The following is a 26,521-nucleotide window of genomic DNA, read 5'->3' as shown; positions in this document are numbered from 1 at the left end:
CTTAGCGTCTCCATAGACAGCTAGCCAAGCCAGAGGTACGCAGAAAGAGGTGGTGCCTCCGGCACGTGACGTCGCCTGGGCCGCGTGTGTCTCGCGCCGGGCCTAGCCCCCCCCCCAGGCCCCGCCCCCCGCGCGAGGGTCGAGCCTTCTCGCTTCCTAGTCCGAGTCTGGGGAGTTGATTCTGCCTCGGGCCCCTCCCTTTATTCCGAGCCTTGCCTTCCCTTAGAATGCTCCGCACCCTAGGGCTCGGACTCACACTCGAACTCCGCTCCGCGCCGAGGCCCCGTCCCATACGGAGAGACCCCCCGCATCCTGCTCCACCTTCGAAATCTTTGCTTGAGCCCAGTTTTGTGCCCCAGACCTGAGCCCTTAGCCAAAGCACCGCCTTCTGTTTAACCACCGGAGTGCGGAGAGTTTGAACCCAAGCCCTGCCCCTTCTCGGAGCCCCATGTATCCTTTAACCACACAGCTTTGGGGTATCTCAGCCTCGCACCCCACTCTAGGCCTCGCTTCCCAAACCTCGCCCTGGATGCGAGCCTGTAAGTGGTTTTACTTTTCGTCTTACTGGGTTTAGGAGCCCTGTTGACCACTTCTGGCTGGGTGGATATGGCCATATTGATCCAGCCAACTCCTGCTTGTCCTTTCAGCACCCCCCTGGGTGCCAGCCTTTTTCTGTAAGGGCCCACTCAGAACCTACATTTCGATGGCTCTAAATTAGTGGTTTTCAACCAGAGTGACCTGTCCCCAGGGGATATTGGGTGATAGCTGGGGACACTTGTGGTTGTCCTGACTAAGGCATGGAGGGGGTGGAGGTGCTGTTTAACATCCCCCAGTGTTTACAGTGTTCCTCTACTACAGAAAATGAACCAGCATCAAATGTCACTAGTACCCTTGTGGAGAAACCTACTCTAAGTGTAATAAATTTTGATATTTCTTGACCCACCTATTACAGGGGTGGACCCTGAGAAAGAAGATGCCTACTAAGAAGGGCTCCTGGTGGCTAACTGGACTCGAATTTAAAAAGCAAACAAGCAGAACCTAGCAGTCATTTCTGCACAGGGGCCTCTCCTGCAAACTACTTCAAGGAGAGGCCTGCACTGAACTACCTGCCTTTCAATTGCACTAGCTGCCTACCTACACTGTTTTTCTGTCATCTGAACCAGCCCTTATCAAGGAGTTTCTGGATTCCTATTATAACCAATAGGATCAAGGCTTTCCCTATCCAATCAGAGCTTCACATCTCTGGCCAACCAGAGTGACTCTGTTCTGACCAATCAGAACAGTGCCTTTCCACCAAACTGTGAGGATTTGAAGTCTTTATTTGCATGAAGGCAGACCAATCAAGGACCAGGAGACGGACTTCTGTCCATATAAGTCAGTTTCCCATTGGTTAAAAAACCGCATCTTTTCCTTCCTAACAGTGGTGTTCTTGGAGGAGCTGAAACACTAAAGATGTCTTATGAGGCAGAGCTTCTTAGTCAGAGAGAGTCCTGGCTTAGAGTTGTCTCAGAGCTGTGGTGTTTTTACAGCCATGCTGTATCACAGTTGAGCTGTTTTGCACTGAATAGAGTTTCCTTCTTAATTGCACCCCAATTGAGGGGTCCTGTTGCTATAGAATTGACTACAACCATTGGTTGACAGGGGCCAGGCAATTTTGAGCAATGATGCAGCAGTGAGCAAAACTGACATGGTACCAGTCCTCAGGAATTTAGAATCAGGGAAGCAGGTCATAACCAAACTATTAATTATAAGTATGGTATATTTTTGCTAAATAGCTTTATTGGGGTATAATTTATATACCCTACCATTCACCCATTTCAGGTGTGCAATTCAGTGTGGTTTAGTACCTTCACAGAGTTGTGCAACCATCACCACTAACTACAGAATGTGTTTATCACCCCAAGAAGAAACCCTATACCAGAGGTCGGGAACCTATGGCTCGCTAGCCAGGTCTGGTTCTTTTGATGGCTGTATCTGGCTCGCAGACAAATCTTTAATAAAAAAATAATGTTAAAAATATAAAACATTCTCATGTATTACAATCCATTCATTTCCTACCGCTCATGTTCATGGTTGCGGGTGGCTGGAGCCAATCACAGCTGTCCTCTGGGACAACACCAAATTTTTATTGGATAATGCCTAACGTACACGGGTCGTTGTATGGCTCTCACGGAATTACATTTTAAAATATGTGATGTTCATGGCTCTCTCAGCCAAAAAGTTTCCCAACCCCTTCCCTATACCCATTAGCAGACTCCCAAACCTGTTCCCCTGACAATCACTAGTTTGCTTTCTGTCTCTATGGATTTGCCTATTCTAGACATTTGATATCGACAGAATACTTGGCAATAAAAAGGAACAAACTCTTGATACCTACAACCACTTGGATGAAGTTCTAGAAAATTATGCTGAGTAGAAAAAGCCAATGCCAAAAGGCTACATAATCCTATGGTTCCATTTACATAAAAATCTTGAAAGGGCAAAATTATTTAAAATGGAGAACATATTTGTGATTTCCAGGGGTTAAAGACATGGGACAGGGGAATGGGGAGTGGAAATGGCTATAAACATGACAACATGAGGGATTATGGAGTGATGGAAATGTTTTGCATGTTGACTATCAAAAGCAATTGTGAGCCTAACCAGGCAGTGGCACAGTGGATAGAGTGTCGGACTGGGATGCAGAGGACCCAGGTTCGAGACCCCAAGGTCGCCAGCTTGAGCGCGGGCTCATCTGGTTTGAGCAAAAGCCCACCAGCTTGAACCCAAGTTCTCTGGCTCCAGCAAGGGGCTACTTGGTTTGCTGAAGGCCCGCGGTCAAGGCACATATGAGAAAGCAATCAATGAACAACTAAGGTGTTGCAACGCACAATGAAAAACTAATGATTGATGCTTCTCATTTCTCTCCATTCCTGTCTGTCTGTCCCTGTCTATCCCTCTCTCTGACTCACTCTCTGTCTCTGTAAAAAATAAAAAAATTAAAATTAAAATTAAAAAAAGCAATAGTGGCCCTGGCCGGTTGGCTCAGCGGTAGAGCGTCGGCCTGGCGTGCGGGGGACCCGGGTTCGATTCCCGGCCAGGGCACATAGGAGAAGCGCCCATTTGCTTCTCCACCCCCCCCCCTTTCTCTCTGTCTCTCTTTTCCCCTCCCGTAGCCAAGGCTCCATTGGAGCAAAGATGGCCCGGGCGCTGGGGATGGCTCCTTGGCCTCTGCCCCAGGCGCTAGAGTGGCTCTGGTCGCGGCAGAGCGAGACCCCGGAGGGGCAGAGCATCGCCCCCTGGTGGGCAGAGCTTCGCCCCTGGTGGGCGTGCCGGGTGGATCCCGGTCGGGCGCATGCAGGAGTCTGTCTGACTGTCTCTCCCCATTTCCAGCTTCAGAAAAAAAAAAAAAAAAAAAAGCAATAGTGATATTGTACTATAATTTTGTAAGGTGTTACCATTGGGTAACAACGGGGGAAAGGGATCTCTCTGATATTTCTTTTTTTTTTTTTTTTTTTTTTTTCATTTTAGAGAGGAGAGGGAGAGACAGAGAGAGAGAAGGGGGGGAGCTGGAAGCATCAACTCCCATATGTGCCTTGACCAGGCAAGCCCAGGGTTTTGAACCGGTGACCTCAGCATTTCCAGGTCAACGCTTTATCCACTGCACCACCACAGGTCAGGCCTCTGATATTTCTTAAAACTATATGTGATTCTGAAATTATTTCAAAATTTTAAAAGTTAATTTTTAAAATGACCAAAAAAGGACTTTTACTGACTGTGGTGGGGTGGTGCTCTTTTGCCCCTTAATTTAAGCAGGCAGGAGGCTAGTTAATTCTTGGACAGAAACCATGGCAAGCTCAGGGTACCAAGGAAAGCTGTATGGGTGATTTAGTGGATGACATTCTTCCATTTGTGTCTTTATTACCATGTGTGACCTCGAAGAACAATCTACTGGGTCTGCCAAACAGTTCTGCCTGTGCTGGCTAAAGTCCAGTGTGGTAATTACACATGGCCTCCCTCTAATTCTTTGCAGCTCTGACTAGATCATGAAGGCTGCATGCTTTATACAAAAGCAGGGCTGTCTTAATAGTTTCTTCTGGATTAAATAATATCGTTCTTCTTGTTATTGACTACATGCACCGTGCTAAACCTGCTTTACCTGCACAGTCTTACCTAGTCCTCACAATAGCCCTCAGAAATAGATACAATTGTTCTCATCATCGGCAGCAGTTCTGTTCTATAAAGTAGGTACAAACACTGAACCATTGCTCCTAGAGGAAATATAGGGTTGGGTTCCTGTGAGCCTCTCGTCACGTTTATTTATTTATATTTATTTATTTATTTATTTATTTACAGAAACAGAGAGAGAGAGTCAGAGAGAGGGATAGACAGGGACAGACAGACAGGAATGAAGAGATGAGAAGCATCAATCATTAGTTTTTCGTTGCGCATTGCAGCACCTTAGTTATTCATTGATTGCTTTCTCATATGTGCCTTGACCATGGGCCTATCAGCAGACCGAGTAACCCCTTGCTCGAGCCAGTGACCTTGGGTCCAAGCTGGTGAGCTTTTGCTCAAACCAGATGAGCCCATGCTCAAGCTGGCCACCTCGGGGTCTCGAACTTGGGTCCTTCCGCATCCCAGTCCGATGCTCTATCCACTGCGCCACCGCCTGGTCAGGCACATTTATTTTTCTTTATACAGAGACAGAGAGTCAGAGAGAGGGATAGATAAGGACAGACAGGAACAGAGAGAGATGAGAAGCATTAATTCTTCACTGCAGCTCCTTAGTTGTTCATTGATTGCTTTCTCATATGTACCTTGACCACGGGCCTTCAGCAGATGGAGTAACCCCTTGCTCAAGCCAGCGACCTTGGGCCCAAGCTGGTGAGCTTTTGCTCAAACCAGATGAGCCCGCGCTCAAGCTGGCGACCTCAGGGTCTCGAACCTGGGTCTTCCACATCCCAGTCTGATGCTCTATCCACTGCACCATCTCTGGTCACATTTTTATCAACTGATCAATACCTCACCTTGTTTTTTGTATATGTTTTGTTTAAAGAGACTGAATTTAATATACATTGCGATTCCTTAACATTGAACTTATAGCCCACAGCACTATAACTCACACCAGAACACAGCTTTATCTAATACGCATATCTTTTCTGTAAGGCACATTCCAGCCTACCTGAGCTTGAAAGCAATAAACAGCACTTTAGTGCCAGGCATGGGGGTCATTATAAACAGCGAAATCACCACCAACAAGCACAAAAAATAAAAAACATAGCACTAAATAAACCCCGAAAAGGAAAGGTGTTTACAGTCCTGATTGGAACAGAAAGACAGACCATCAACTTGTTCCACTGCAGGTGGGAACATTAACTCGAATTTTTACCACTCTGGTTGCCCGCAAATGACCCTGAAAGGACCCTGGATATTGAGTTGGGGGTTACAAATAAATTTCAGCCAGTAGGCAAATTCACAAATATGGAAAAAAAAATAATGAGGATCAAATGTACATGTATTAATTCCCTCTGCAAAACAGGAAAATGAGACTTGAGGTTTAACAATTTCAATGCTGTAACAAACTTTACTGAAAACAGACCATGTTCCAAACATTCTTCTAGGACAGCTTTCTCAGCCCTGGCACCAGTGATACTTGGGCCAGATAGTTCTCTATTGTGGAGGACTGTCCCGTGCATTGTAGCAGCATCTCTGGTTAGTTTCATTCACATCCTCCAAATAATGATAACCAAAAATGTCCCAGACGTGACCAAATGTCCTGGGGAGTGAGAGCAGAATTGTTTCCCAGCAATAAACACTGGTCTTGGAATTAAAAATTCAATAATAAAAAACTGCAACATTTCTAATCTCAAGAAGTTTATATTATGGGAGACTAGAAAATGGGATGGGGAGTTAGTGTTTAATGGGGACAGAGTTTCAGTTTGGGAAGATGAAAAAGTTTGGGAAATGGATGGTGGTGATGGTTGTATATTGTGAATGTAATTAATGCCACTTAATTTTACACTTAAAATGGTCAGAATGGTAAATTTTATGTTATGCATATTTTAACAGCAATTTAGAATACACCAACAAAGCGCCAAGCTTGGGCCTCGCGTTGGGATCTTTGGCTGTGATTACAGTACCATGGACAGCTCCCAGTGCCCTCATGATGGCGTGGCTGGACTTTTCAAATATTTCTCTGTCTAGAGTGCCTTTCTCTCCCTTGTCCATCCACTGAATCCTCAGGGTTCATCACATCAGAGTACATCATCGCCACCCCTGGAAATTTCCCCCTGCACCTGCTCCTTGCCACAAGCACTTCTGCTTCAAAGATGTCTCTAAACCAGCCCAGACCCCTTTGCCTATCTGTTTCTCATAATGGAAGTTTATGAAAATCTTCTTCACATTTCGGACCCTAGTGCCCAGCACAAGACTAGTCTGGATTTCCCACTCAGTTAACACGAGGATCTCTTCCCAGAGCTCCATTTCCCCTAACCAAGAAGTGCAAAGTCCAGATCGTGATGGAGGCTTTGTGCTCCACTCTCCCTCTGCTGTGGGGCAGTTATCTTTATACCTTTGACTTGGAGGGATACATACCCTGATGTTTGTGGTTTTGTTGTTGTTATTGTTGTTGTCTTTTCAGAGACAGAGAGTGAGTCAGAGAGAGGGATAGACAGGGACAGACAGATAGGAACGGAGAGAGATGAGAAGCATCAATCATCAATTTTTTGTTGCAACACCTTCATTGTTCATTGATTGCTTTCTCATTTGTGCCTTGACTGTGGGGCTTCAGCAGACCGAGTATCCCCTTGCTCAAGCCAGCGACCTTGGGTCCAAGCTAGTGAGCTTTGCTCAAACCAGATGAGCCCACGCTCAAGTTGGCGACCTCGGGGTCTCGAACCTGGGTCCTCTGCATCCCAGTCCGACGCTCTATCCACTGCGCCACCACATGGTCAGGCCATACCCTGATATTTTGAGGGAGGCAGTCGCACAAAACATCGTGGATATCAGATATGTGTGGTATCCATGATGGGAACCAGCATTCACACATTCTACCTGTGTTTCCCAAACATCTTCTTTGTTCTGGGTACAGCTGCCCTCTGCAGAGACCATTGCAGTGAACAAGACCAAGTAGGTTTCATTTCCCTTGAAATTTAGAGTCTAATAAGGGGGTACAGAATAAAAAAATAAACAAGTAAATCATTTCAAATAGTGGGAAGTGCTGTGAAAAAAAGTTATCAGGGTTCATAATAAGCCCATATACACCCATATTGATAGCAACACTAGTCACTATTCCAGGAAAGGAGAAAGAGCCAAAGTGTCCAACCACTGTTGAATGTATAAACACAACATGGTCCATCCACACACTGGAATATTACCAAGCCACGAAAAAGAACAAAGCTCTGACACATACTACATGTGGATGAAACTTGAAAACATGATGCTCAGGGAGAGAATCCAGGCACAAAAGGCCACGAAGTGTGTGATTCCTTTTATGTGAAATGTCCAGAACAGGCAAATCCACAGGGACAGAAAGTGAATTTATGAGTGCCTGAGGGGGTTTGAGGGAGGGCTTAATGGGAATGGGATTTCTATTTAAGATGATGAAAAAGTTCTGGAACTAGTGGGGATGGTTGCACAACAATGTAAATGTATTTAATGCCACTGAACTGTGTACTTATATATGGTTAAAATCACAAATTTTATGTTATGTGTATTGTACCACAATTAGAATATATATACTTAGGAAAATCAGATTGAGCAATGGGAAGGAGGGTAATGGAGTGGAAGGCAAGTTGGGGGTGATAAGGGAAGTCCTCTCTGAGGAAATTATTTCTGAGATGACACTTGCATAATGTGAACATTTGGGAGAAAAGCATTTTTGGTAGAGGGAACAGCACATGCACAGGCCCTGTGATGGGAATAAACTTGATGTGTTCATAGAACACAGAAACCACCGCGGTGATTAAAGGAGGGAAGAATAAGCATCAGTTCCGACTTGGTGTCCTGGGGCTGCCATAACAAAGTACCATACACGAAGTGGCTCAAAACCTTAGAAATCTATTTTCTCACTGTTTTGGAGACCAGAACTGCAAAATCAAGGTATTGGCAGGGCTGGCTCCTTCTGGAGGCTGTGAGGGAGAATCCATTCCAGGCCTCTCTCTCAGCTTCTGGTTGGCACTTCTTGGTGTTCCCTGACTTGTAGATGCATCACCCTGATCTCTGCCTCCATTGTCACATGACATTCCCTTCTCATATGTCTTCTCCCCTTTCTAAATCCAGGATCTTCTCATCTGGAGATGCTTAACTGAATTTCATCTGCAAAGACTCTTTTTTCAAATAAGGTCATGTCAGGGGTTAGGACATGGCCATATGTCTTTGGGGGAGACACTATTCAGCCTGCTATAGGTCTAAAAACAAAAACAGTCAGCAAGAAATATATAGAGAGCCTTTCTCATGCACCCACATCAAGTTAAGCGCTCCCAGTGCACTATGTCATTAAATGTTGAAACACCAGTACCATATTTCCATTTCATAGATGAGGAAACTGAGGCCAATCCAGGGCTCAAAACCCACTTCTGGTCTGATTTCAGAGGCTTAACTGTTAACTCTATACCATTCTAATGTCCTCCTGAAGTCCTGCGGGGCAGGTCACCGCAGTGCACAACTGCAAGGAGCGCCTTTCCCTTGGTGGCCCCAAGCAAGTGTGCCTGAGGTGATCGTCTCCCCAGCTCCCATCCCGTTCCTTAGCACAAAGCTCAAACAACAGGGAGTGGCCGGGGGAGGAACCGTGAAATAGGGTCCTGAGGATATTGTCTTCTTCTTCCTTCCCTCTTAATCGAAGGAATGAGGCCATCTTCACCATTGGTTTATTTATTTGTTGCTTGTTTTTCTTTTGTTTTTTTGGTTTTTTTCTGACCTGCGATGCGCCATCAGAAAATCATTTCCGCTTCTGCGGCTGGTGAAGCTCTTGGAAATATTTCCTCCCAGCCAATGGAGAGCCCCGGATCTGGCAGGGGGCTGTGCTTTTTGGTTAGCCCTGCCCCCACCGACCCACCCCGCACACAAAAGCAGCGTAATTAACCATCTTAAAGAAGCCGAGCCTCTGGCAGCTGCGAGCTGTAAAGAAGAAAATACCTCAAAGGCAAAAGCTGCGACCATGACAGGGGACGAGGCTGCCGCCGAGCGAGGGGGAGCTGACAGCTAGCTGCAAGCCGCTCCCCACCCCTGGACAAAGCGCCTCTCTGCGCCGGCCACGTTGCTCTGGGTGACCTTGCTTGGATGCAGAGTCCGCCCCTGCGCGCATCCTCCTCGGATACTCTGAAGACCCGGGACAGGGCGCGGAAGACCGGGGATGCTGGGCTGCAGCCGCGCAGGGCTCGCCTTTGTTTGAGCGTAATCTGGAGAGGCGGCGGAGGTAGCCAGCACTCACCGCAGAGGTGAGTCCACCTTCCTTTTTCTCCCAACCTGTCCAGGAGGGGTGCCACAGGCATCTGCTGCTGCCACCCGCCTCCTGGCTGATGGGAGCAGAGAATCGCCGTCCTGCGACTCTTTGGGTGGGAAACCACCCATTTTTCCCTCTGCCGGCATTCACACCTACAGTTCCCCTTCCATGCCTACCGCTCACCTGAAAGCAGAGAACTGAACAATTTTCCGGACATGTTTGGAGATTAGGCAGATAAAACCCCTCAGCCCCTCTCTGGAACGCTTCCTAAGAGACCAACATATCCACGTCCCACCTCTGTGCCTTCCTATTTATAACACAGCAGCGATCTGGAAAAAGGATTTGAGAGATGTGTACATAAAGGCTTGCCTATGAGGTGGGAGGAAGGAAGATGGTTGAAGACAGATTCCTCCTTCTCTATCTGAACTTGAATGTGATGTGCTAATAATTCAGCACCACAGCACAAAGGGACACTTCTCAGCTGTCCCAGCCTTTGCCATTTTTGTCCCAGCCATTCTTAAGTGTGAAGTCAGGATGGGAGAGTGAGAGTGGACAGGGCCCATGGGGGCCTACCCACACCTATAGTATATTTAGAGACTCTTAGGGTGACATGGGGTTTCAGGGTCTGGGCTATAGGTGTGTGTGTGGGGGGTCATTCTTTTGGGTCTGAGGTCACACCCAGATCAATATAAGGTAAACTAATGCAAAATATCACTCCCTTTAGATAGGAAATGAATTTTCATTCATGTGCACTTTCACTTGCAGTAAGGTTCTGGGTGGTGGTGGATGCCTGTACTGTTAGGAAGAGATCCCCCCACCCCCATACTGCGTCTCACTGTCCCTCCTCCATGAATGAATGACGACATTGAGGACAGTGAAAAGAATCAAGTGAGAAACTCTCAAAGAGGTAGGGGAAGGGGTTCTTATTGTAGCCATTGCCTCCCTTCCTGCCTGGCCCTCACCTGTCTCAGGCTTCTTCTGGGTCCGCCCTCTCTGAGCCTTGATCCCAAATGCAGACCCACCCTTTCCAGGGATTGTGGTTCGGTGCATGCCGAGCTTTGGATGTCACACCCAAACTATTAGCCACACATCAGCTCTACAGAGGGGCAGCTGGGCATCAGGGAAGGTGAGAGGCTGGCTGGAAGTAGGGACCTTAGATGCTGACAAGTGAAGATAACAACACAGGAGCTGTTTGGAGGTTGGGAGGGTGGGATGCAGTGACACAGTGGGCCCTCTATGATGGCAGCAAACCCATGCCTGAAGTCCTTTCACAAACCTGCAGATTAGAACAGGGTTTCTTAATCTCAGATCTGTAGATGTTTGGGGCCAGATCATAATACCCTGGGCATGTAGGGTGTTGACTCATCCCTGGCGCTCACCCTTTCAATCCCAGGAGCACCCCCCTCTAGTTGTGACAACGAAAAATGCCTCCAAACACTGCCAAGTGTCCCCAGTGGAGAACCACTGGTTTAAAAACACAAAACTGGTGTCAGTTGAGTCATGAGACTCTGGAATGTTATGTCCAAAAGGTATCATAAAGACTATTTCTAGCACAAGTCTTTCGTTTACTGATGGGAAAACTGAGGCCTGGAGGGGTGAAAGGCCTGAGAGTCTGCGTGCCTCGAGGCATACCCAAATTCAGTCTTGCTCAGTAGCTGAGCCCACTCCCAATAGCCTAGCACTTAAGCATCCACTAGAGTGCTGTGTCTGCCCTGCCCCAGCCAGCTCCTAGAATAGTAAAAGCAAAACTGGCATTTTGTGGTTGGTAGTAATTATAATCCTGACTTCCAGCCCTGGTCACTTTCCACACTGCCTTCATTAGCTCTCAGATCAACAAGTTGTCAGGATTTGCTTCTTTGGGGGTGGGAAGCGCAAAGGGGCAGAGCAGGTGGCCTGGAGCAAACAGAGGAAGGTTGGAGTTGACCAGGTCCTGTGTGAAAGTGTCAATACCAGCAAGGAAGCTTAAGTATATCAGTCATCAGCACTTTAGTATACATGAGTTTAATTGCTTTATGGCTTTCCAGTTGAATTCCAAGATAATGAAGGGATGATGAGTCTGGAAAAGGTTGGTTGCAGAGCTTTCGAGGGAGAGGGGCTTGTTGCTGGAGCCCCAGCCTCTCACCTGGTTCACATTCCAGATCCACATGGTTGTTCTTAGCTCTCGATGCCCGTGTTCTCACCTGTGAAATGGGAAGCCTCATGGGGCTGAGCAATGATTCAATAAAATGATGGATGCAAGCACTCTTTGCAAATGGATCTGAAATGCTGCACATGGTAAGAGGTTGTTATTATGATAATTGTCCAGTAAAACCATCATCCATGGCTCTCCCTCAGAATTAATCCCTGCTTCAAGCCAGTGCCTCTTCCCAGATCCAATGGGGACAACAGAAGCCACGCTCCGGATGGAAAACGTGGATGTGAAGGACGAATGGCAGGATGAAGGTCTTCCCAGGTATTGTTCCCCAGGTCTCCGTGTGAGTCATTGAGGAGGTGGGCTCCCAAAAAGCTCCCATTTCTACACTATTTTAGGAATTCTTAACATTCTTATAAACCCATCTCATGGACTATTACAATAGCCTTCCTTGGGTTCCCATAAATCCAAGTGATAGTGTAATATCATGTGCAGCAGCCAGAGGGACTGTGTCATACTCCTACCTAAACCCCTGAGGCAGTTGCCCATCTCACAGAGAATCCAGAGTTCAGCCTCCACCTGCTCCTTTGAGCTCACTCCCATCCACTTTCTGTTCCCTTCATGCCCTTCCAGCCCCAGTAGCTTCCTTCCAGTTCCTTGCCTATGCCCAGCTGCCTCTAACATTCAGACTTTATACTGGCTCTTACTTCTGCCTGCAACACTCATCCCCAGACACTCATGCCTCGAACACCTCCTTCAAGTCTCTGTCCACAGGCCACCTGCTCAGAAAGGACCTCCTGACTCCTTTATTACCCCCTCCCAGTTCCTAAATAATGGTATGCAAGATATCCACACCCTAATCACTGGAAGCTGAGAATGTTCCCTTAATGGTAAAAGGCATTTTGCAAATGTAATTAAGATCTTAAAATAAGGAGATGATTCTGGATTATCCAGGTGGATCCTCAATGTCATCACAGGGGTCTATTTAACAGGGAGGCAGAAGGACACTTGACTTCCGAAGTAGGAGCTATGATGATGGATGTAACATATTGGAGTCATGGGAGAAAGGGACCACAAACCAAGGGATACAATTGCCAGATTCTCCCCTGGAGCCTTCAGAAGAAACCAGCCCTGGCCGGTTGGCTCAGCGGTAGAGCGTTGGCCTGGTGTGCGGGGGACCCGGGTTCGATTCCCGGCCAGGGCACATAGGAGAGGCGCCCATTTGCTTCTCCACCCCCACCCCCCCCCTCCTTCCTCTCTGTCTCTCTCTTCCCCTCCCGCAGCGAGGCTCCATTGGAGCAAAGATGGCCCGGGCGCTGGGGATGGCTCCTTGGCCTCTGCCCCAGGCGCTAGAGTGGCTCTGGTCACGGCGGAGCAGCGCCCCGGAGGGGCAGAGCATCGCCCCCTGGTGGGCAGAGCGTTGCCCCTGGTGGGCGTGCCGGGTGGATCACGGTCGGGCGCATGTGGGAGTCTGTCTGACTGTCTCTCCCCGATTCCAGCTTCAGAAAGAAAAAAAAAAAAAAAAAAAGAAACCAGCCCTGCTCACACCTTGCCTTTACCCAGTGGTTTTAGACTTACTTCTGGCCTCTAGAATCATAAGAGAATACATGTGTGTTGGTTTGGGGTAATTTGTTACAGCAGCCATAGACTTATTCTATCTACTGTGCTAAATATTTTATGTAATTTTCTTATTTCCCCCAAAGAGAACCCCACGAGAGCAGAGCCTTTAGTTTGACCACTGCTGTATGCCAGCATGAGAACAGAGCCTGGAGTGCCTGGCCAGTTGCTCAGTGGGTAGAGCATCGCCCAGTGTATGAATGTCTCAGATTTGATTCCTGGTCAGGACACACAAGAGAACTGACCATCTGCTTCTCTCCTCTTCCCTCTCCCCCTTCTCTCCCTCTTCCCCTTCTGTAGCCAGTGGTTTGATTGGTTCATGTGTTGGCCCAGGACACTGGGGATAGCTCAGATGGTCCAAGCATGTCAGCCTCAGGTGCTAAAAATAGCTCAGCTGATCTGAGCATTGGCCCTAGACAGGAATTGCCAGGTGGACCCCAGCTAGGGCACGTGTTGGAGTCTGTCTCACTATCTTCCCTTCTCTTACCTGAAAGAAAGAAGGGAAGGAGGGAAGGAGGGAAGGAGGGAAGGAGGGAAGGAAGGAAGGAAGGAAGGAAGGAAGGAAGGAAGGAAGGGGAAAAGGAAGAAAAGAAAAAGAACAGAGCCTGGCATAGTCAGTGCTCAATAGATGAATAAATACTGGAAGGAACAAAAACTTAAGTAGGAAGAATGTCCTGAGCATCTGCTGGACATGCATGAGCCACCTGGCCTATCTCTCTCCCTTCCTACTTTTCTTCCCTTCATCCCTGTTTTCTCTCTCTCTCTCTCTCTCTCTCTCTCTCTCTCTCTCCCTCTCTCGCCTCCTCCAGCAAAGCCTTGCTTGCCTAAGAAAAACAGCTTCAGGCCCTGGCCAGGTAGCTCATTTGGTTAGAGCATCATCCTGACATGCTGAGGTTGAGGGTTTGGTCCTGTCAGGGCACATACAAGAATCAAACAATGAATGCATAAATAAGTGGAACAACAAATCCATGTTTCTCTCTCTCTCTCTCTCTCTCTCTCTCTCTCTCTCTCCCTCCTTCCTCTCTCTCTAAAAATCAATTAAAAAGAGAGAGAGAGAAAACATCAACACAGGCTCTCCTAATTCATTGGTTGGATATAACAACTCATCTCCTCCTTTAATGCAAGGACTTCCCCCAGGAGAGGATGACCAAGAGTTAGTTATGGAACCATCTGGAAAGGAATAATCAAAGAGAATGAACATGTTTACCTTGGAAAAGAGACTATGAAGAGGCTCTCCAGCTCCAGAAATCTTAGTCAGCAAGGGCGCTGAGATCAGAAAGTAGACATGAAACGGATGCAGGTTTGAGTAGAGTATAGATATGTGGACTCAAATTGTCCAGTGTACGCTTTATACAACTGGTCCCATTCAAAAGCTAAGTGGGCTGGTGGGAGAAATCCCAAGCTCCCTATTGATTGTTCAAGTAGAAGCTGCAATGTGGAGGGCATCACCCCCATTTGAATTAGAATCTAGTCATTTTCAGTCTACATTTTGCACATGTCTGTGTGGTTCTTTGTAGTGAGAGGTGCCGGTTTTCAGAAGAGCTGAGAATCTCTTGTTTGCCCAGTACCGTTGACCACAGGAGTTTGTCTCCAGATATACAAGTGTTTTGGGAAGGAGATGGGCACTGGGTCAACCTCCTGCCTTGCACCTTTAGAATGTTCTTTCATCTCCACATTCCCTCCTATAAATCTTTCTCTTCAACTCTATAAGATAGGGTGTGCTAATGCCTGGGTAAGGGATCTCTTGACACCCAGATTTGGCAGTTTGGGTGAATTAAGGATCGTTTTCTAGCAAGGAGATCCTGATGTAGTTTAAAATGCTCTAAAATGGACAAGAACTGGCTTTGAGAGCAGTTACTTGCTCCTGGTGTGTGTGGGGGAGGCGTTCTGTTTCCTCCCATGTGAAAGGTGGAATCTGATGGGGTGATTTCAGTAGGTTCCTTTCAGCACCAAATGCCTTAGGGTTCCCAGGGGTCTTTGGCCAGTCTTAGCATCTCTGGCCTCTGCTGAGACCAACACTCGTAGGTCTGGACTTTGAGAACCTTTCGATTTGAATACCAACAAGTTTGCTCAGCCACCTTGGGCAACTCTTTGAGCATCTTTGTACCACAGTTTTACTATCTGTAAAATAGCAGCAATCATCCCTGACGTACGAAGTTGTGAGAACTCACTGATGCATGTGGGGCTAGACAGCTAAGATGGGCTGTTTAAATGATGAAGGCTGCCCAAAGTCAATCATTGTCACCTTCAGTATTGTTCCTATTAGATTGTATCTTATTCATACTAGTCCCTTTCTCCTGCCTCCCACAATATTTTAAAAGATAGCCCCTCTCTCAAGCATTGTGGGGACAGAAATGGGGCTGACTACAGATGCACATGTGAATTTCAAGTGAGTTTCCCCAGCTGCAGAAGGTCCCTTTCCCTTTTCAGTAGGTCAGTGTTTGCAAGATAGTGGCCTCGCTGTGCAGCGCCAGATTGTGAGTGTGCCTTTGCCAAGACTGCCTTCTTCTTTCTGGAAGAAATGAGTGTAGCTCCTTGATGCCATGTCCAGCTGCGTTTCAACACAAGACCTCTGTCTGGTGCAAGACCACTCACAATTGTATTTCTTCCAGCCCAGTGAGCCCCTCCTGGTGGCGTCTTAAAGCTCTTCGGTGGGTGTCGGAGTGCTTGTCCTGTGCCCACAGCCCCCTCCTGCTGCAATTATCTTGCAGTCTCTTCCTTCATTTTCTGCCCTCCTGCAGATTCCTATGGAGCCTGAGCTGAGGGCAGCTGGGGGATTATCTGTCTTACTGTCTTATTTTCTCCATTAATTCATTGTAATGATCTGCTCTGACTGTTTGCCAGGCCCTGGGTGAGACGCTGGGGACACGTGGAGAACAAGACAGCCACCCTCATGGAGTGCTCACAGTCTGGGGCAGAGACAGGTTGTCCCTTTTAACTTTACAACTCATTGTAAACTTGTAGGTGGGTTGGGTTCTTGGTACTTTAAGAGTCTCTGGGTGGGGTCTGACTAGGTAGAGGCTGAGCATTCCAAGCAGAGAGAACAATACATCTAACGGCCCTGAGTCCAGCAGAAGCAGGTTGAAGCGCTGAAGGAAGATTGAGTGGAGAAACTGAGAACCAGAGTAGAGGAGGGCTTAACCAAGGTCTCATAGCTGAGGAGAGGCAGGTGCAGGATTAAATGTCTGATTGGTGTATCAGCTGAGTGGTTATGGGTTTTGTTTCTTTGTTTCTTTATAAATTTTTATTCTGCTATAGTCCCAAACTTAACAAAATGTCTAAAAGTAGGAAGCAGCCTGACCAGATGGTGACACAGTGGATAGAGCGTCGGACTGGGATGCGGAAGACCCAGGTTTGAGATCCCAAGGTCACCAGCTTGAGCGCGGGTTCATCTGGTGTGAGCAAAAGCTCACCAGCTTGGACCCAAGGTTGTTGGCTTGAGCAAGGGATTACTTGGTCTGCTGTAGCCCCACGGTCAAGGCACATATGAGAAAGCAATCAATGAACAACTAAGGTGTTGCAACACGCAATGAAAAACTAATGATTGATACTTCTCATCTCTCTCTGTTCCTGTCTGTCCCTATCTATCCGTCTCTCTAACTCTGTCCCTATCTCTGTAAAAAAAAAAAGTAGGAAGCAGTGCTCTAGGGAAAGGAAACCAGATGTGCAAAGGCACTGGGGCAAAGAAGACCTTGACAAGGCAGGGAATGCAGTATGAGAGGCCAGCTAGATCACTAGTGTGAGGTTGGTGGGTTCACAGAGGCCACATCCTGAGAGATACCCATGGTGAGAGATTTCAGTTTTATGCTGAGAGGGTATATGAGTTTCCTAGAGGTGCTATAGCAAAGTACCACCAACAGGGTGGCTTTAGATAACAAAAATGCATTCTTTCACAGTTCTGGAAGCCAGAAATCCAAAACCAAGGTGCCAGTAGGGCCAGACTCCCTCCAAAGACTCTAAGGGGAGAATCCTTCCTGCCTCTTCTAGCTTCTGGTGCCTGCTGGCAATCTTTGGCATTCCTTGGCTTGTGGACACAGCACTTTAACCCCTGCTCCATCTTCACATGGTCTCCTCCTCTGAGTGTCTGTGTCAAAATTTTCTTCTCTCTTTTTTTTTAAGTGAGAGGAGAGATAGTGAGACAAACTCCCACATGTGCCCCGACTAGGATCCACCCAGCAACCCCTGTCTGGGGCTGATGCTCAAATCAACTGAGCTATTTTTAGCATCTGAGGCTGAAGCACTGTGACCAACCAAGTTATCCTCAGCGCCTGGGGCTGATGCTCAAACCAATCAAGGCACTGGCTGTGGGAGGGGAAGAGGGAGAGAAGCAGGAGAGGGAGGGGGTGAGAAGCAGATGGTTGCTTCTCTTGTGTGCTCTGACCAGGAATCAAACCTGGGACATCCATAGGCTGGGCCAAAGCTCTATAAACTGAACTAACTGGCCAGGACCCAAATTTTCTTCTCCTTATAAGTATATCACTCATTGGATTCAGGGCCCCCATAATCCAGTATGGCCTCAACTTTGTTACATCTGCAAAAACCCTATTTCCTAGAGGTCACATTCCCAGGCACTGTGGGTTAGTAACTGAATTATTTTATGGAAGGATAAAGCCACAGCATATGCCTTGCAGATTAAGGGGAGCCCCACTTTTTCCATGTGTTGCCCATCACTGAGACTAAGCTCTACAGAGAGCCATCTGGATCTGCCTCAGGTTCATGGCAGGGCTTAGCTCTATAATTTGAGGTTTTCTTGAGACTTGGGGTAATAAGAAGGCCTCACCTGTCCTTGAAAGCCACAGCCCTGTGGATCGGTTGGGTATTTGCTCTGCCTTTATCAGAAAGCTGTGGGCTTTCATCCAAGGAGCCTGCAGTCCTGCTGAGTTGGCTTTTCTAGAATATTTATTGAATATCCATTGCATTCTGGGGACTGTGCCAGGTGCCTCAGCCTCATGACCTCCTCCCACCCCCACAGCAGCACCTCCCCCTGGTGCCTGTATCCCTCCCCACCCATCCCTTCGATACCCTCCCCCTCCCCCAATGCTCCCTCTGCTAGCCCCCTGGTCCACTTTTTTTTTTTTTGACAGAGATAGAGAGAGTCAGAGAGAGGGTCAAATAGGGACAGACAGACAGGAAGAGAGATGAGAAGCATCAATTCTTCATTGTGGCACCTTAGCTGTTCGTTGATTGCTTTCTCATATGTGTCTTAACTGGGGAGGCTACAGCAGAGTGAGTGACACCTTGCTCAAGTCAGTGACCTTTGGGCTCAAGCCAGCGACCATGGGATCATGTCAATGATCCCACGCTCAAGCCCAGCAACCCTGCACTCAAGCTGATCAGCCCACACTCAAGCCAGCGACCGCGGGATTTCGAACCTGGGATAAAGCATCCCAGCCTGACGCTTTATCCACTGTGCCACTGCCTGGTCAGGCCTGGTTCAGCTTTTGATCTGTTCCTAGAACTCAACCAAGTTTATTCAGCCTCATAGTCTTTGTGCCTGCTATGCCTTCCCTCTGGAATGCCCTTCCCTCACTCTTCCCATTATGCCAACCACTTGCTTTCAAGTCTCCACTCTAAAGTCACCTCAAAGCAGCCTTCCCTCAGTGCCCCGTAACTGCACTCTGCCCCTCCTCCTCCTTCACCTTGCTAATTGTCTTTGTTGCAAGTGTCACCATCTGCTTTCTTTATCTATTTGTTTACTTGTTTATCACCTTCTTTCTCTTGTATCGATCAAGGTTCTTAAGAAAATAAAACAAGCCCTGGCTAGTTGGCTCAGTAGAAGAGGGTCAGCCTGGCATGTACAAGCCCTGGGTTCGATTCCTGGTCAGGCCACACAGGAGAAGCGACCATCTGCTTCTCCACCTGTTTTCTCTCTATCTCTCTATCTCTCTCCCCCTTTCCCTCCTGCAGACATGGCTCAAATGGTTTGAACAAGTTGGCCCCAAGCACTGAAGATGGCTCCATGGCTTCATCTCAGGCGTTAAAAATAGCTTGGTTGCTGAGCAATAGAGCAGCAGGCTTAAATGGGCAGAGCATCAGCCCCAGATGGGGATTACCAGGTGGATCCTGATTGGATGCATGTGGGAGTCTGTCTCTCTGCCTGTCTGCCTCTCACTTAATTAAAAAAAAAAGAAAACAGAACCAGTGAATTTTCATTATATATATTATATATTTATATTATTGTATTTATTATTATTGTGTATAATTTTTTTATGATAAAGACAGAGAGACAGAGAGAGGGACAGATAGGGATAGACAGGCAGGAAAGGAGAGAGATGAAAAGCACCAATTCTTTGTTGTGGCACCTTAGTTCTTCATTGATTGCTTTCTCATTTGTTCCTTGACGGGGGGCGGGGCAACAGCAGAGCGAGTGACCCTTTGCTCAAGTCAGCAACCTTGGGTTCAAGCCAGTGACTTTGAGCTTCAAGCCTTTGGACTCAAGCCAGTGACCATGGGGTCATGTCTATGATCCCATGCTCAAGCCAGTGACCCCGCGCTCAAGCTGGTAAGCCAATGCTCAAACTGGCGACTTCGGGGTTTTGTACCTGAGTCCTCTACATCCCAGTCTGATGCTCTATCCACTGCGCCACCACCAGTCAGGCTGTATATAATATTATTAATACATACTATTATAGTGTTTATTTGTATAATACATATAAGTATATATTTTATTCACAATAGAGATATATTTTAATGTATTTATGTGTATGATTGTGTGTGTGTGTGTGTGTGTGTGTGTTTAATTTATTCCAGGGAATTGTCTATTCAGTTGTAGTGGCTGTCAAGTCTAACATTCTTTGGGCAGGCTGGAAACTCAGGCAGGATTCCATGCTGCAGTCTCGAGGCAGAATTCCTTCTTCCTCAGGAAAACCTTCATGCCTTTCAGTTGTATGAGGTCCACCATATTGTCAAGGATAGTCCTTTACTTAATGTCCGTGAATTATAGATTTGATCCACATCTACCCCTTGCCTTCCCAGCAGCACCTAGGCTTGGATTTGATCAGATAACTGGGTACTAGAGCCTGGCCAAGTTAGTAGAAAGCTGCTGCCAGCCCCCTCCAAACTGTATTTCTGTCTGTCTTATTCAGCCCTGTACGTTTCCCAGAGCCCAGACACTGAATATATTGTGAAATGAATAAGAAGTAGGTGCTAGCTCTATTCCCATTTTACCGATGAGGAAAACTGAGACTCAGAGAGGGAAAAGGATACTGGAGACACGGTGCTAGAGGGTAGCAGAGCAGATGTTTGCTTCCAGACTCTCAGACATTCGCACTGTTTTACTCAGGTCCTTGGTTTCTCAGTCCACACCACTAAGCAGTTGTATGCTTTCCCCACCTTGACGCTTAGACAGCAGCCTGGCAACAGTTGGTTAGACTGGCAGCCAAGTAGGCTCTTTGTGGATCACCCAGGGGTGGGAGGCCGAATCACATTTCTGATGAGAACTGAAGACAGTGCCACCAGCACAACAATGCAGTTTTCCTCTGGCAGGAGGAGTTGGTGGCTGAACAGAGCGCTTCACTCAGCCAATGAGAAATGTTCCCCAGGCCAGAGGGTTTCTTCCCAGTTGTCCCCACAGGGGTTGGTGCACATGTGCTGACTGGACACAAGGGGGCAATAGAGTAGAGCGAGACCGGAATCAGCTCTGCCTACTTGTTCATTTCTACACAGGAGTGGTCCTCTAGCCCAGCCTTAGTTTCCTCCTCTGTGAAATCTGCTTCTGTCTGCCTCATAGGGCTGCTGTGAGGAGCAAATAAGGTCATACCACGGACATTCCAACCTGACACACGGCGAGTGCCCTGTTCACAGAGTATGTTATGAGTCTAGCTGATTCTAGAACAGGGATGGCAGCCTCAGTCAGACACTGAAGGGTGCCGGGCAGGCAGCAGAAACAAAAGGAGCTAGAAGAAAATTCTGGCACCCAGGTGAACAAGATGGTGGACAGTCAGCTCCTGGTGGTGGTTACCACACATGAAGGGTAGATCTGATTCAAGAAAAGACAGAAAGCTAGAATTTTGGAGTCAGATATCTGTTTTAATAGCAAATTTTAAATGTTTTTAAGTGCTATATGGACAGGATGGAACTCGGGGTGATGCATCAGCCATCAGTCTGCAGTTCGGGGTAATTCTGCACATGTACAGTGTGCTTCCTTACTCCAGGACCCTGGACTTCTTCGGGAGTTACCAGCCCTGCTCCTCCTGCCATCCTGAGAGCTGGGGTGGCAGTTACAGAGAAGGGGATAGAGAAGTGTGTACATGAAGTAGGCATGTGAGTTGACTGTTCAATAACCCTCTGCCTCTTTAAAACCTTCTTCTGACTTTATTAGAAGCTTGCCATTATCAAAAAAATTTTGAGGTAAAATTCACATAACATAAAATTAACGACTTTAAATGCACGTTTTAGTGGCATTTGGTACACTCACATGTTGTGCAATCATCACTTCTATCTAGCTACAAAACATTTTTTTGTTTGTTTGTTTTTGGATTTTTCCAAAACATTTCTATCACCCTCTAAAGAAGACCTGTTCTCTTTAGAAGTCACCCACCCTCTGTCCCCAGCCCCTGGCAACCACTTCCTGTCTCTGGATCTGCCTGTTCTGGACATTTCACACACTGGAATAACACACTGTGTGGCCTTTTGTGTCTGGTTTCTTTCACTTGGCATATGGTTTGTGTGTGTGTGTGTGAGTGTGTGACAGAGTCCAATAAAGAGACAGAGAGAGGGACAGACAGGAAGGAAGAGAGATGAAAAGAATCAATTCTTGGTTGCAGTACCTTAGTTGTTCATTGATTGCTTTCTTATATGTGCCTTGACGGGGGGGGGGGGGGCTACAGCCAAGCGAGTGACCCCTTGCTCAAGCCAGCGACCTTGGGTTCAAGCCAGCAACCTTGAGCTCAAGCCAGCGACATTTGGGCTCAAGCTGGTGAGCCCCCACTCAAGCCAGATGAGCCGCACTCAAGCCAGCTTTGAACCTGGGTCCTCGCATCTCAGACCAATGCTCTATCCAGCACCAGAGGGAGCACTTTTTAAGTATATGATTGTCTAACCACACTGTGCTGTACACTTGAAACTAATACAAAATAATACTGAATGTTGACTGTACTTGAAAAAAATACTTTTTAGAAGTTTTATATTTACAGAAAAATTGTACAGATACTACAGAAAGCTTCCATATACCCTGTACCTGATTTCTCCTATGTTAACATTTTTAATTAGGCTGGTACATTTGCTACAATTAATGGACCATTATTTTTTTTCAAGTTTTTGTTTGTTTGTTTGACAAAGACAGAGAGATTCAGAGAGAGGGATAGACAGGGACAGACAGACAGGGATGGAGAAAGATGAGAAGCATCAATCATCAGTTTTTCGTTGTGACACTTTAGTTGTTCATTGATTGCTTTTTCATATGTGCCTTGACCGTGGGCCTACAGTAGACCAAGTAACCCCTTGCTCAAGCCAGGGAGCTTGGATCCAAGCTGGTGAGCTTTAGCTCAAACCAGATGAGCCTGCGCTCAAGCTGGCGAGCTCGGGGTCTCAAACCTGGGTCCTCCGCATCCCAGTCCGACGCTCTATCCACTGTGCCACCAGCTGGTCAGGCTTTTTTTTTTTTTTTTTTTTTTTTGAGAGAAGCAAGGAGAGAGAGAGACAGGAACATTGAGCTGCTCCTGTATGTGCCCTGACTGTGGAATCAAAGCAGCAACCTCTGTGCTCCAGGATGATGCTCCTACCAACTGAACTATCTGGCCAGGGCTTAATTTTTATTGATTTTTATTTTTTTTTTATTCATTTTTTTTTTAGAGAGGAGAGGGAGAGACAGAGGGAGAGGGGAGAGACAGAGAGAGAGAAGGGGGGAGGAGCTGGAAGCATCAACTCCCATATGTGTCTTGACCAGGCAAGCCCAGTGTTTCGAACCGGCGACTTCAGCATTTCCAAGTTGACGCTTTATCCACTGCGCCACCACAGGTCCGGCCACTTTTTATTGATTTTTCAGAAAGATAGAGAGAGGAAGATAGAGAGAGGGGAGAGGAAGGATGAGGAAAGCATTTGTTGTTCCACTCAGTTGTGCATTTTTTGTCGTTTCCTATGTGTACCCTGACCAGGGATTAAACCTACAACCTTGTTGTTTTGAGACAATGCTCTTAACCAAATGAACTAACCAGCCAGGGCCTAAGATTTTATTTATTGATTTTAGGGAGAGGAGAGAAAGAGAGAGAGAAAGGCAGTGGGGGAAGAGCAGGAAGCATCAACTCATAGTAATTGCTTCTTGTATGTCTTGACTGAGCAAGCCCAGGATTTCCAACTGGCTACCTCAGAATTTCAGGTCAATGCTTTATTCACTGTGCCACCCCAGGTCAGGCAATAGACCAATATCGATACATTTTTAATGACTTATGTCCACAGTTTATTCAGATTTCCATAGTCCGTTTCTCCTAATATCCTTATTCTGTCCCAGCACCTCATCCAGGATCCCATGTAACATTTAGTCCTCATGTCTCCATAGGCTCATCTGGGCTGTGACAATTTCTCAGACTTTTCTTTGTTTTGGGTGACTGACACTTCTGAGGAGGACTGGTCAGGGATTTTGTAGAATATCCCTAAATTGGTGTGTTTTTTTTTCTGGTATTTTTCTGATGGTGGTTGGTTCTGGGAGGAATACCCCACAGTGAAGGACTCTTCTCAACTCATCATAACCAGGGTCATGTGTCACCATGACTTATCACTGTTGACATTGACCTGATTCCCTGACCGAATGTGTTGGTCAGGTTTCTCCCCTTTGCCATGCTGTCCTCTTTGGAAGGAAGTCACTCTGTCCAGCCCACATTAAAGAGTTATTCTCCATTTCCTGAGAGCAGAGTATCTATATACATTGTTTGGAATACTGTGCAGAAAAGTCTCAAAAAAAAAAAAAAGCCTGACCAGGCGGTGGCGCAGTGGATAGAGTGTCAGACTGGGATGTGGAGGACCCAGGTTCGAGACCCCGAGGTTGCCAGCTTGAGCACAGGCTCATCTGATTTGAGCAAAAGCTCACCAGCTTGGACCCAAGGTCGCTGGCTTGAGCAAGGGGCTACTCAGTCTGCTGAAGGCCCACGGTCAGGGCACATATGAGAAAGCAATCAATGAACAACTAAGGTGTCGCAATGCACAACGAAAAACTAATGATTGATGCTTCTCATCTCTCTCCATTCCTGTCTGTCTATCCCTCTCTCTGACTCTCTCTTTGTCTCTGTTAAAAAGAAAACAAAGGAAGTCTCAAAAAAGAAAAGAAAAGTTATCTCTTCACCCCTATATTTATTTATTCAATCATTTATTTATACCCATATGGTTTCATGGACATTAATTTTACACTTTGGCTTACAATCTAATACTCCATGATTTTTTAAAATTAAGTAAGAGTCTGGGAGGCAGAGAGACAGACTCCTGCATGCACCCCAACAAGGATCCACCCAGCAACCCCCCACGGGGCGATACTCTGCCTATCTAGGGCCATTGCTCTATTGCTAGCAAACAAGGTATTTTAACTGCTGAGGTGAGGCCATGGAGCCATTGTCAGCACCCCTGGCTTGAACCAACTGAGCCATGGCTGCGGTAGGGGAAGAGAGAGAGGGGGAGGAAAAGGGGTAGAGAAGCAGATGGTTGCTTCTCCTGTGTGCCCTGATTGGGAATCAAACCCGGGTCTTTCACACACCGGGCCGACACTCTACCACTGAGCCAACTGGCCAGAGCCTATACTCATGACTTTTGTCGTTGTTGCTCAAACTGTGCTAGCATGGCCATGGAGAGCTCTTCTGGTTAACTGCTGTGTGCACTGGATAAGTTATTGCTGCATTTAATAGCAACAATTCATCAGGGACAAACCCTATAGAGTCACCCATGAAAAATGCTGCTTATATCCCATGGTATGTAAAACTGTGACACTGAACAAGATCCTCCTTATCTCTCAGCTGTGGCTTTCCCCATCAGAAAAGAACAAAGACAATATATATTAGGTTCTCTGCAGGGAGCCCTTCAGCACTGGGGCCCCATAATTTGCTGTGTTAATGAACAGATGCATTTTGTCCCAACAATTCCCAGAACTGAACTAAATGGGTTTTGTTGTTGTTATTGTGTTTGAACTCCATGCTCGGTTGGCTGGATTTTCGATGCCTGGCGATTGATGTCCCCTCCCTGCTGGGTTCACAGGCCACTCCGGGAAGAGACAGGGATGGACTCCCTTGGCAGCCCGGCAGAAGACCCATCCTGTGAGTTTCCACACATGAAGAAACAGCGCGCTGTTTCTAGGTCGCAGCTCTGCTCAGGACTGTAGAAATGTCAGGGGCCATGACTCCTGAGTGGAATGGCAGGGAAGGAGGTTGTTCTGCTCCGAGTCCACAAGGAAAGCGGCCGTGGTGGGTGAGAGTGTGGGCATTGTCATGAAGTTGGCACAGCCATGTTGCTGTGTGTCCTTGAGCTGATTGCTTAGCTTCTCTGTGCCTCCAATTTCTCATCTACTAAATATAGGTAGTGAGCCTAGCATACAATGGAGTGAAACTCCCATCAGGTCAGGAATTGGAGAGGAGGGAAAGAAAGAAAAAGCACCTGTTTGGTTTTGTTTGGTTTCTGTTTTCCTGTTTCCCCACAGCCCCTCCCAACACACTGAACTTCAATGGAGCCCATCGTAAGCGGAAGACACTAGTTGCCCCAGAGATTAATATTTCCCTGGATCAGAGTGAGGGCTCCCTACTGTCAGACGACTTCTTGGACACCCCTGATGACCTGGACATCAATGTGGATGACATCGAGACCCCTGATGAGACTGACTCGCTGGAGTTCCTGGGGAATGGCAATGAGCTGGAGTGGGAAGGTGAGCTCGAGGTCTGCTCGTGGCGCCTGCCTGGCCCCAGATCACACTCAGTGCCCCACTGGCTTCCTGGGCCAGCTTGCTAGAGCAATCCTTCCATCCCCACAGGCTCAAGTAGGGCAGGTATCCTAACCCAGGGCTCACAAAACAGCCCCAGAGGGTCCGCTTGCATCTGAAATTCCATGCATATTTTTCTTGAAATCTTGTGGATTTTTCAAGGGTAATGTGGCTTTCATCAGATTTTTTTTTTCTTTTTTGTGACAGAGACAGACAGAGAGAGGGACAGATAAGGACAGACAGAAAGGGAGAGAGATGAGAAGCATCAATTCTTTGTTGCTGCACCTTAGTTGTTTATTGATTGCTTTCTCATATGTGCCTTGACTGGGAGGCTACAGCCGAGTGAGTGACCCCTTGCTCAAACCAGTGACCTTGGGCTCAAGCCAGTGACCTTGGGCTTCAAGCCAGAAACCTTTGGGCTCAAGCCCATAGACATGACCATGGGGTCATGTCTGTGATC

At 47.1% G+C, this 26,521-nt stretch overlaps 1 protein-coding gene across 1 annotated transcript in view; it reads left to right on the top strand.

Moving 5' to 3' along the window:
- Positions 1-8,932: 8,932 nt before the first annotated feature.
- The window catches only part of ATCAY (ATCAY kinesin light chain interacting caytaxin), a 36,992-nt gene continuing 19,403 nt past the window's right edge, over positions 8,933-26,521 (top strand). Inside the window, exons 1-4 of the mRNA XM_066276350.1 lie at positions 8,933-9,419; positions 11,759-11,876; positions 25,347-25,405; positions 25,786-26,007. Coding sequence (XP_066132447.1) covers positions 11,800-11,876; positions 25,347-25,405; positions 25,786-26,007 — 358 coding nt within the window. The 5' untranslated portion in view covers positions 8,933-9,419; positions 11,759-11,799. The remainder of the gene's footprint in view (positions 9,420-11,758; positions 11,877-25,346; positions 25,406-25,785; positions 26,008-26,521) is intronic.

Source organism: Saccopteryx bilineata, chromosome 1 (assembly GCF_036850765.1).
Source record: "Saccopteryx bilineata isolate mSacBil1 chromosome 1, mSacBil1_pri_phased_curated, whole genome shotgun sequence".
NCBI classification, from domain to species: Eukaryota; Metazoa; Chordata; class Mammalia; order Chiroptera; family Emballonuridae; genus Saccopteryx; species Saccopteryx bilineata.
This window is presented reverse-complemented; position numbering and strand designations above follow the sequence as displayed.